Source organism: Entelurus aequoreus, linkage group LG03 (assembly GCF_033978785.1).
Source record: "Entelurus aequoreus isolate RoL-2023_Sb linkage group LG03, RoL_Eaeq_v1.1, whole genome shotgun sequence".
Lineage (NCBI taxonomy): Eukaryota > Metazoa > Chordata > Actinopteri > Syngnathiformes > Syngnathidae > Entelurus > Entelurus aequoreus.
The window spans coordinates 44,666,190-44,678,607 of NC_084733.1; the positions used below are offsets into that span (position 1 = coordinate 44,666,190).

Sequence of the window (12,418 nt, forward strand, 5' to 3'; positions counted from 1 at the left end):
TGGACATGATTTTCACAGCTAGACAGCTGCAGGAAAAATGTAGGGAACAACATCAGGACCTATTCATGGCCTTTGTCGACCTCTCCAAAGCCTTCGACACTGTTCAGAGAGAACTTCTATGGGAAGTCCTCCTCAAGTTTGGCTGTCCCATTAAGTTTGTTAACATCCTCCGTCAGTTTCATGATGGAATGACTGCTCGAGTGACCATAGGAGGTCAAGAGTCTGCCCCCTTCCCTGTACATACAGGAGTAAGGCAGGGGTGTGTACTAGCACCAGTGCTTTTTAACATCTTCTTGCTATGTGTTACCAAGCTTCTCCACAAAGAGATTGAGGACAGCAGCGGTGTGACAGTGGACTTTCGTCAAGATGGCAACCTCTTTAATATCAGGAGGCTTCAGGCTACCACCAAACTGCAGAGGGAGAGAATTGTTGAGATGCAGTACGCAGATGACTGTGTTCTTGTATCTCACAGCCCACAAGACCTCCAGTCTGTTCTTGCAGCTGCGGTGAGAGCATACAGCAGGATGGGACTGACCGTCAACATCAGCAAGACGGAAGTAGTTTGCCAGTGGAGCTCCAACAAGCCATCTACATCACCTGTCTTCACTGTTTCTGGAGAACAAATACCAATCGTTCCATCCTTCAGATACCTGGGAAGCATTCTTTCTGATGACTAACACTGTTGATAGTGAGGTCCAGAACAGGATCAAGTAGGCAGCGACAGCTTTTGGGAGACTCAGGCGTCGGGTCTTCCAAAACAAGAACCTCCATCTCCACACAAAGGTCTCTGTCTATCAAGCTATCTAACTCACTACCCTCCTCTACAGCTGTGAAGCCTGGGTAACCTACAGCCGCCACATCAAGGCCCTAGAGCAGTTCCACATACGCTGCCTTCAGCGCATCCTGGGGATCACATGGCGTGATCGTGTGCCTCACTCTGAAATATTCTCAAAAACCAACTGCAGGAGTATTGAGGCCATGATCACCCTGCACCAACTACGATGGCTGGGCCACGTAGTAAGGATGCCCTCAGACCGCCTGCCTCGCAAAGTGTTATACGGCCAGCTACACCATGGTCGTCGCTCTGCTGGAGGGCAGAAGAAACGATATAAAGACCAGCTGAAGACTGCACTAAGGAAGTGTAAAATCAGACCTGAGGCCCTGGAGGGTGTGGCTGCTGGTCGTAACACCTGCCGTCAGCTGTGCCAGGATGGCTACCGCCTGCTGGAGGAGGATAGGACAGCCAAGAGACAGGAGAGAAGACTCAGGAGGAATACACCTACGGTTGCCGTTTCCACCACCACCACCACATTTACATGCCCTACCTGCAGTAGGGTTTGTTTATCCAGGATAGGGCTATTCAGCCACCAACGAACTCACCGATAGAAGTGGATGTCGTCATCGGACTCGATGGACAACCATAAGCAAGTAAGCAAAGTGTGTGTGTGTGTGTGTGTGTGTGTGTGTGTCTTTGTCTGTCTCTCTATGAGGCTGCAGTGCGTTAATAAATGTCCCCACACGATGTACATTTGACAGTGATTCATAGCAGGGAAGCTAACATCAGCCTATGGTGACAGCCAAAATATCTACTAACGTTACTTACCGCGATGTGCTTCCTCAAATTTGACGTTGAGTTCATGTAAGCTTAAGCTTGTTATTGTCTTGCCGCTGAAACTTTATGTCACATGACCAGGCGGTAATGTGACCGCCTGGCTCTGTTTGATTGGTGAAACGGAGTCAAACGTCACCAGTGACTGCATTTGATTGGTGAAACGCAGGCATGCGATAGATCCTACTTTGAAGGTCTGTCTGACAAACCAAAACAAACAAAGCGTGCATTAACAGATCGATAAAAATCAGTAGCGAGTAGCGAGCTGAATGTAGATAAATGGAGCGGAGTAAATGTAGCGTTTCTTCTCTATAAATATACTCAAATAAAATTATGTCGCATTAAAACTACTCTTAGAAGTACAATTTATCCCAAAAGTTACTCAAGTAGATGTAACGGAGTAAATGTAGCGCGTTACTACCCACCTCTGACTACCGGTAATAAATATTGCAGTAAAAAGAAGCATAAGTTCAGTATTCAAGTTAATATGGTGATAATGAAATCAGGAAGCCATGACTCATGACAACAAAACCTATAAATAATATTGAAAAAAGGAAAAGTAAAAGCACAGGCATATTTAGCCCAGTGATTACAAACAGTACATTGGCGGCAGTTGACATACTTCATACAAAAGTCATAATTTCTCCGCAATTGTTGGTCCAGAGCTAATGAGGATTTTGGCAAAATGAGGGAAATGTGTTTATTTTTTATGTACATTTCCCTGGCAGGAGCGTATTAGAGAACCGCTGGTCACAAAACGCTGCATGAATACAGTGGAGTGCATAAAAAACGGCCACAAAATTATTATATATACTACTTTGGTGAAATAAAAGCATGTTTTATTGTAAGTTTATGAGCTGGAGTTTATTTAGAATTCTATTTTGTCTGATTATTTAGGATTTTTTTTTCGTCAGGAAAACTAACGTCAGATAGACTCAATTGCATGCTTCCGGGCACAGCCGCACATGTCTTTGGTACCAAATATGGTGCCTCTCGTTTAGTTGTCAATACTCACTATATACATGACTCTGCTACCAGTGGTATGCGGCTTCCATCAAATGGCAAGCTAAATAATCACTTATCTAATTATTCAAACACAGTGTTACTGTTCAAACTGTGTGTAATGTTACAGTGACCAGAAATATTAAAACTACTTGTTAATTACCTCTGCCTTGTTTTTAATTCATAATTAGGACTACTATGCTACTGTATTTTAATGTTGGTTATTACGTTGGTACTTGAAGAGGATAAATACTTTGCATCCTGCACCATCCTCTCTGACTAAATCTGTCCATTAAAGTCTGTGAGCATGTATTGATGAAGCCTGCTCTAATGAGAGGAGAAGCGTCTTGTAATCTCTACAGTCCCACTGCAATTGATTCAAGACCTTTGAATGACATGGTTGTATTTTGCAAATATTTTAACCACTCTACAAACAAACAACAGTGAACTGGATGAAAACATTAATGGTACAATTAGTGAACATTAGTGTTTCTGTTTTTTCACACAGATGAAATACAAGGATATGAAGACCTCATGTCACCAGAAATAATTAAGGTGGTTTATTTAATTGCCCAGATGTTTACCTGTGTGCTCCCGTAACCACCAAGATGGTTCCTCTGCTTGCTTAACCATTTCATCAGTGGGATCCCATTCAAAAAGCTGCCACGCTGGATATATGCCAGCATCACATACGAAGCCATTTCAATCTGAGACGAGCGAGGCTGCTCCTTATACGGGTCCAAACCAGCAGAGGATGCCCACATCATTACATCATCTGGGAAATATAATCATTATTATTATACAGTAAAAGTATGTGTAGTGGTATCTTTTGGGCTCAAGGAAGACTTGTTGCTATTTTGGTTGTTACAGCACTACTGGGTGCTCGTTTTAAACAAACAAGTCAATCTATTAAAATGTTCTATTGGCACAATATATTATACTCAAATGTGATGAAGTTGGGCAGCACGGTGGAACAGGGGTTAGTGCATGTGCCTCACAATACGAAGGTCCTGAGTAGTCCTGAGTTCAAACCCGAGCTCGGGATCTTTCTGTGTGGAGTTTGCATGTTCTCCCAGTGACTGCGTGGGTTCCCTCCTGGTACTCCGGTTGGATAGGTTGATTGACAACACTAAATTGGCCCTAGTGTGTGAATGTGAGTGAGAATGTTGTCTGTCTATCTGTGTTGGCCCTGCGATGAGGTGGCAACTTGTCCAGGGTGTACTCCGCCTTCCGCCCGAATGCAGCTGAGATAGGCTCCAGCACCCCTCGCGACCCCAAAAAGGGACAAGTGGTAGAAAATGGATGGATGGATGGGTGATGAAGTTGCCCATGCTAAATTTTGATTGCAGTCTAATTTTAGTTTGTGTTTGTAAAATCCAAACCATAATTTACAGATAGTGAAGCAAAAAGAAAAAACTTCTCAGTGGTAAAATTAATCATGATATCCTCCTGACAGTAAAAACTCAAATGGCCACTGCAGAGGATGCTGGTTAGGAGTTTAAAAATTTACGTCAGAAAAATATGACAACATTTTCTACCCACAATGAAAGTAAACTACTATTGTTTGAAGGTGCCCTTGAGCAAAGCACATAGTTTGGGGCATGTTCGTGTGTGTGTGTGTGTGTGTGTGTGTGTGCGTGTGTGTGTGTGTGTGTGTGTGTGTGTGTGTGTGTGTGTGTGTGTGTGTGTGTGTGTGAGTGTGTGTGTGTGTGTGTGTGTGTGTGTGTGTGTGTGTGTGTGTGTGTGTGTGTAAATGGGGGGTGATTGATTGTGATCTCTATTCTATATGTGAATGTCACAATTTTTGTACAACAATGCAAAGGATGGACAACAATAACGACAAGAAGCTTGAAAGTTGATATGCTCAGTGTGAACATTAAGGGCCTGATTTACTGAGATACAAATACCACACGCTAAATAATGTGTGCAATCTATAAAATAGCGTGTACTATTAGTGGGCGTGTTGCATGCAATTTACTAAGACTGCGTGTGCAATTGTAAAGTGGTGCAGAGAGCCTTATTTAAATGAGGATTTTGTGTGTACTATAAGGCAGTGGTCCCCAACCACCGGGCCGTGGCCCGGTATCGGTCCGTGGATCGATTGGTACCGTGCCGCACAAGAAAAAAAAAATAAATCAATTAAATTAAATCAACATAAAAACACAAGATACACTTACAATTAGAGCACCAATCCAAAAAACCTCCCTCCCCCATTTACACTCATTCGCACAAAAGGGTTGTTTCTTTCTGTTATTAATATTTCTGGTTCCTACGTTATATATCAATATAGATCAATACAGTCAGCAAGGATACAGTCCGTAAGCACACATGATTGTATTTTTTATGACAAAAAAATAAAAAAAATAAAATACCACATTCCCACTTTATTTGTGTGAAACATTTTTTGTACTTTTGCATTCAAACATAAATTTAATTTGATGCATGTTCATGACTAAAACAAATTAATGGGAAAGAAACTCTTCAATAATAATTTTTTATGAAAACATTTTTTTTTAACATCATGGAGATATCCATCCATCCATTTTCTACCGCTTGTCCCTTTCGGGGACACGGGGGGCTGCTGGAGCCTATCTCAGCTGCATTTGGGCGGAAGGCAGGATACACCCTGGACAAGTCGCCACCTCATCACAGGGCCAACACAGATAGACAGACAAAATTCACACTCACATACTAGGGCCAATTTAGTGTTGCCAATCAACCTATCCCCAAGTGCATTTCTTTGGAGGTGGGAGGAAGCCGGTGTACTCGGAGGGAACTCACGCAGTCACGGGGAGAACATGCAAACTCCACACAGAAAGACCCCGAGCCCGGGATTGAACTCAGGACCTTCGTATTGTGAGGCACATGCACCCACCTATCATGGAGATATACATTAGAAAATGTTTTTAAAAAGGGGCAGCATGGCTCAGCGGGTAGAGTGGCCGTCTTGTGACCAGAGGGTTACTGGTTAGATTCCGGTCTAGACAACTCATGCCGGGGTGTCCTTGAGCAAGACACCAAACCCTTCACTGCTCCTGATGGGTCGTGCCTAGTGCCTTGCGTGGCAACTTCCGCCATCAGATTTCCAAAATGTTGTTGTTGTTAATGTGCAAGACATTAAAAGCCTACTCTGTTCTTCTATTCCAGTGATTATCAACCAGTGTGCCGCGGCACCGTGAGAAATTATTTAATATCTCCTAATTAACCATTGTCAGGGGTCTGTGCTATAATAAAGTGCGGCATATAGTGTAATACTCTTCTATTTCAGTAGGTGGCAGCAAAGGGCGATAAATACCTGTAAAGACAATCGAGTTAGCGCTGCGCTACACGTGACAGTGACGGTTTGGGATCTCAGCAAGAGGAGGCGAGCAAGTGACAGTGATGGAGAAGTTTTTGAAAAGGGAAAATGCAAATGCCGAACAGGGTCCTGGACAAAATTCTGACCCAGATGAAGGCCCTAGTATGAGTGGTCGACAAAATAAAAAAGACAATACAGCGAAAGCTATCTTTCATTTGGATTTACTTTCACCGGGGATGCGACAACACCGACTCCGCAGTGCTTGGTGTGTGGTGAGAAGCTATCCAATAGCGCCATGGTGCCAAGCAAGCTTAAACGGCATCTCCAAACGAAACACCCTTCCATTTAAAACAAGCCGATGGACTATTTTGTACGCTTACGCACAAACAATGAGAAACAGGCAACTTTTCTGAGAAAAACTACAAAGGTAAACGAGAGAGCCCTCAAAGCTAGCTACTTTGTTGCTGAACTCGTAGCTAAATCAAAAAAGTCCCACACTGTGGCAGAAACATTAATACTGCCAGCTTGTAAAGCCATTGTAATTTAGATGCTCAGGCTCAAGTTTCACACTAGGTGAGTATAAAGACATTTAGAAACTATATTATTAACTATATGTATTATATACTGTGTTAGAGTGTCATTTTGTGTCATTTTGGTTGTTGGTGTGCCGCAGGATTTTGTAAATGTAAAAAGTGTGCTGCGGCTCAAAAAAGGTTGAAAATCACTGTTCTATTCTATATCTGCCTCAGGGAAGGTGATGATCGCATTTCTGCTGTTATATTCTTACCAATGACGGAATCTGAACGGTTACAGAATCAATGTGCGGTTATATTTCTGTTGAAGTGCCCTGACATTCACTAATTGATATTTGATATCTGGTTCCGGGGTCCTACACATCACAGCACGTGATTTGCGAGTAGAAAGGGGCGACCGTGTTAGTGTGCATATACAGTATGTTGCATATCCACCAAATCCCACATGAAAGTTGCGCTTTAATCATGATCTATTATTTATACAATTCAACTAAAGCTGGAGGGAATCTGGTTTATTAGCTGAATATGACGGAGTCAAAGTCATTGTTCAATATTCATGAATCTACTGTAAATAGAAATCCGGTACATTCTCCTGTATGATAAGTATATATTACCTTTGTAGTCAGCTCTCCTGCTCAACTCTGTCAGTGCAGTGGCAGCCACAGGACTTTTGGCGAGAGCGAGAGCGTAAGCTGCCAGACACAGTGTGTAGTTACTTAGCGCGCCATTGGTCACATGGCCCTCCAGGTACGTTTGCATCATGGACATATTGCTAATGTACATTTCCTGCATGCAGAACAATAAAAATAATGGTGGCAAAAGGCCATGAGAGTGTAATATCCTTGCATCTGGCAACTAAAACTCACCACATAGGTCTTGTTCTCCAGTAAGGCTATCATTACATAGGCTGTGAGGGCCACAGAGCTGTTGTCAAGGTCTTCATGCATCTGTGTGTGCATCAAGATTCCCACCTCATGGAACTCACCCTGGGGCCCCTGATGGTCTATGAGCCAATTTTTTGCCCGATCTAAGACACTTTGGTCTATCTGTATGTAGGGTTGAGCCTGGAGGAAACACTTCAGGACAAAGGCGGTCAGCCTGCAATAGAAAATAATTTCAAAGTGTGCTCTATATACAATGACAGCTGACATATTTTTTTTGCTTTTACATTAAATTAAAATATTAAAAACTTTGACAAAGCCAAGAAAGTTTTTGACCCATTTTGTGATTTCAAGTACAGTAGAACCTAAACTTGCGAGCTTATATGTTTTTTTGACGGAGCTCTTCACTCAAAACACTTGTATCTCAAATCAACGTAATTTGTGTTTGCCCCCCGCCACTCCCAACACCACCATTTTAACATGTGATATGCCTTTTAAAAAGAAAAACTATTTTGAGATAATACTTATCGTATAAATACAATACACTATTAAGAACTATTAACAACTACAGTACGTTTTATGAAGTAATGTAATAATAATGTACGGCATTTATCTTGGAAAGAAGACTTCTACCATATCTCCTTCCAGCTGCTACTCTGTCAAACACACTATGAGCAACTTTTCCATATTTCCATGGATAATTGTCATCCTTAATATAATTATTTCAACATTCTGAGCTGACGTTACACATTCTGTTTCAGTATGGCGCAGGCTAGCAGTGATACACTCAAATTGCTTCGCCAAGTTAGCTAGCTACACCCTTGGTCATGTTTTTGATTACTATCATCTACTTCTTTTTCTCAGCACTGTCTTTCACACTGACTTTCTTTCTTATCATGTTTGGAAAACCCAGTTCTGTCGATCTCTAGCTTTAAGCTGATGCTAGCGAGTAAGAGCAGAAGTTTTGGGCTGATCTTATGGGGTTCACTGGGATATTAACTATACCAACAAATAACGGGAATGCTTTTGACCCACATTTTTGCTTGCAACTTAAAGAATAACAATTAGCCAAGAGACAGCTCTTATCTCAAAACACTCTTAAGTTTAGGTACCACTGAATAGTTACATAAAGTCACACTTGCCAACCCTCCCGATTTTCCCGGGAGACTCTCGAATTTCAGTGCCCCTCCCGAAAATCTCCCGGGGCAACCATTCTCCCGAATTTCTCCCGATTTCCACCCGGACAACAATGTTGGGGGCGTGCCTCACAGGCACTGCCTTTAGCGTCCTCTACAAACAGTCGTCACGTCCTCTTTTCCTCCATACAAACAGCGTGCCGACCCAGTCACATAGTATATGCGGCTTTTACACTCATATAAGTGAATGCAACGCATACTTGATCAACAGCCATACAGGTCACACTGAAGGTCGCCGTATAAACAACTTTAACACTGTTACTAATATGCGCCACACTGTGAACCCACACCAAACAAGAATGACAAATACATTTTGGGAGAACATCCGCACCGTAACACAACATAAACACAACAGAACAAATACCCAGAACCCCTTGCAGCACTAACTCCTCTAGGACGCTACAATATACACCCCCGCTACCATCAAACCCCGTCCCCCTCCCCAACCCTGCCCACCTCAACCCCCCCATCTCCCAAATTTGGAGGTCTCAAGGTTGGCAAGTATGCATATAGTACATTAAAAAACTGAAAACCTAAATAACAATTACACTTGTAACCTACTTACAGTATGTTCTTCACACAAAAATCTCTCAACAATAAATCCAAAGTGCTCCAGTGGAATATAGTTAAGACCTACCATGTGCTACCAGCAGTGTCACTTGCACCAAAAGCACTGAAGGATCCATCATCTCTCTGGTAGGACAGCTGTCTTTGATACCCTGACAAGCATATTTGATAAACCTTGGGTAACTTGTTGGTATTGCAGCAACAAACATGCTTATCATCGGCGCACATCAAGTTTAAAATACCATCCTAAAGCGAAACACGTACTTGAGGATGGTGCCGCTTGCATGAATGCTACATTGACAACAAGCATGGTAGGTTAGCCTAGGAGCCTTGTATGGAGGTTAAATTGTGCCTTTATTATGAAAGCTTTTTTTTGACACTAAATGTATGTAACTGAATTTTTTGTGTTTGAATTTTGTGAACTTAATTTTTTTTTACATCGAATTATGCTGATTTCATTTTTAAAAAAATCAGTGGTTTAAGACATTTCAGTGTAAAAAAAAATCAGTATAAAAAAATTCAATGTATAAAAATGCTGTAATAAAATTAATTGGATACAAATTCAGTGTAAAAAATTGTCAAAAAGTTTGCTGTTTCAAAATGCAAGACTCGTTTCCGGTAAATTAAGACTGAACTAGAGGGGGGGGGGGGTTACCCACATATGCGGTCCTCTCCAAAGTTTCTCATAGTCATTCACATTGACGTCCCACTGGGGTGAGTTTTCCTTGCCCGTATGTGGGCTCTGTACCGAGGATGTCGTTGTGGCTTGTACAGCCCTTTGAGACACTTGTGATTTAGGGCTATATAAATAAACTTTGATTGATTGATTGATTGAAGCAATCAATCCTGTCTCACAACCAGCCAATGAGGTGTCAAGTTTGAAGTCACTTGACACAAATATTGCAAAACTGCATAAAAAAAGCAGTTAACTGGGCTGCCTTGGCATAATACAACATAATTAACACTTCGATGCGGCCCGCTGGATGTTTTCAAACTATAGTGATTGTTAGAAATGGTTAGAATCTTCACTTTTGAGGGACATACAAAGCTCTGCTTCATGCAGACGAGGCACAAACGGAGTGGGGCAAAGTGGGTGGGGCTTGTTTACGGAGCGGCGAGTGTTAGACAGAGGCAGAGTTCTACAGCAACATATCAAATATGTGGATGGTTTTGACCCTTTGAGTTTATATTTCGCCGTATTTGTTGCACTTGCTCTTGCTCGATTATAAAAAGATGTCTATCAAGGAGGTGGTCTGCAGTAGAGGAGCAACATTTATACAGTATATTCTCAATATTCAGTGATTTATTGTTCATAGTTAGTATTGTAAATCACACATTATGTATTTGCATGTACATTCTGAGTGTCTTTTCGGTAAAAAACTAAAAAGACAATCTCAAAAAGAATTTACATAGAATACGTTTTTTATGTTTCATCTATGAATTTGCACTAAATGGGTTTGTTTGCAATTTTGTTGTACAATGTACAATGACAATACAGATCTATTCTATTCTATTCTATTATATTGTGTAGTGAATTGTAATTACTCAATGTGAGCTGCAGAGGGCAGTGGCAGGCATTCCTGCAGTATTATAGGGACGGTGTGGCGAAGTTGGTAGAGTGGCTGTGCCAGCAATCGGAGTGTTGCTGGTTACTGGGGTTCAATTCCCACCTTCTACCTTCCTAGTCACGTCCGTTGTGCCCTTGGGCAAGACACTTCACCCTTTGCCTCTGATGGCTGCTGGTTAGCGCCTTGCATGGCAGCTCCCGCCATCAGTGTGTGAATGTGTGTGTGAATGGGTAAATGTGGAAATACTGTCAAAGCGCTTTGAGTACCTTGAAGGTAGAAAAGCGCTATACAAGTATAACCCATTTATCATTTATATTTACACCTCGTCTCAGTGGTAGCGAAGAAGAAGCGAGAGGGACAAGCGCTACAAAATGGATGGATGGATGGATGGATCTTCCTTCATATCGCCGCTGCCATTACAATACACTTAATTTTAATCTATCTATCTATATCACAGAGTTACAGAATAGCATGATCGTATTGTAAGCCGATTTTTCTTTGTTTTCTTGGTTAAACCGGATGTGAAGCGTAGCGCTATTATTGTGAAGCCGCCAATTGGTATGAGAAAAGACCTGACATTTTTTGCCAAAAATCTCAGATAAAAGTGACTTTAGACTTCCTCTCTACTGTCTTTATTTCTGCTGAGCTTGTATTCCATCTTACTAAAGCAATTCAAGTAACAATCTACATTTTGATGTTTTCAATGCACTTAAAGGCCTACTGAAAGCCACTACTACCAACCACGCAGTCTGATAGTTTGTATATCAATGATGAAATCTTAACATTGCAACACATGCCAATACAGCCGGGTTAACTTATAAAGTGCAATTTTAAAATTCCCGCCACACTTCCGGTTGAAAAACTCCTTTGGATATGATTTATGCGCGTGACGTCACAAAAGCAACGGAAGTGGTTGTACCCCATCGGACCCGATAGAAAAGCCTCTTGTTTTCTTTGACAAAATTCCACAGTATTCTGAATCTTTTGCAATTTGTTTAATGAACAATGGAGACTGCAAAGAAGAACGTTGTAGGTGGGATCGATCGGTGTCTTAGCGGCTAAGTACAATACTGTTAATATCCGTGATATTTGCATTAGTGTACTGTCTTTAAGGGTTTGGGGAATGCGCATGCGCGAGTGAGTTGGCGGAGAACTTGAGTGTGTGTGATCGTGATATTGGCTAACAGCAGCTCGTGTATGTGTGTGCGTTACTTTTTGAACTACAACCAGTTACCGCTTGTTAATAAAGCGATTGAGCAATTTGTTTAATGGACAATGGAGACTGCAAATAAGAAAGTTGGAGCCGGTGGAGCAGCGGACTACAGCAACACCAACACCAGGAGGTTGTGTTGTGTTTTGAGCAGGATAACAGACGCACTACGGTGAGTATAGCTTTGGCTTCCAAACATTTGATCGATTGCCCGTACGTGCGTGTCGATATGTGCATGTGACGTACGTAACTTTGGGGAAATATATGTTTCTTGCCGACTCTGATGGCGGCCGGGGTGTCGTCAAAAGCGTACAACGCCCGCCGCCGCATCTAAGTTAGCTACGCAGCTAGGTTAGCTTCTGTTTTTTTAGCTTCGCCAAGCGGAATATTATTAATCGTGTATTTACATGTTCATGGTTTAATAGTATTATTGGTCTTCTGTCTATCCATCCAGTCAGGTTTTTTTTTAATTTAGTTTCTATCTGCATTTGAGACTGCTGCTATCAAGTTGGCTACGTAGCTAGGTTAGCTTCTATTTTTTTTAGCTTCGCAAA

At 41.8% G+C, this 12,418-nt stretch overlaps 1 protein-coding gene across 5 annotated transcripts in view; it reads right to left on the reverse strand.

The window, feature by feature from the left end:
• The window catches only part of cd109 (CD109 molecule), a 77,116-nt gene that overhangs the window by 21,227 nt on the left and 43,471 nt on the right, over nt 1-12,418 (reverse strand). For 4 of the 5 annotated variants that reach the window (XM_062041889.1, XM_062041890.1, XM_062041891.1 and 1 more), the window contains 4 exons: nt 9,157-9,238; nt 7,309-7,540; nt 7,057-7,228; nt 3,196-3,386 (listed from right to left, as the gene is read on the reverse strand). In XM_062041889.1, the coding sequence (XP_061897873.1) occupies nt 3,196-3,386; nt 7,057-7,228; nt 7,309-7,540; nt 9,157-9,238 (677 nt within the window). Of the gene's footprint in view, nt 1-1,608; nt 1,810-3,195; nt 3,387-7,056; nt 7,229-7,308; nt 7,541-9,156; nt 9,239-12,418 lie in introns of those variants that run through there. The other variant, XM_062041893.1, reaches the window with a different exon arrangement.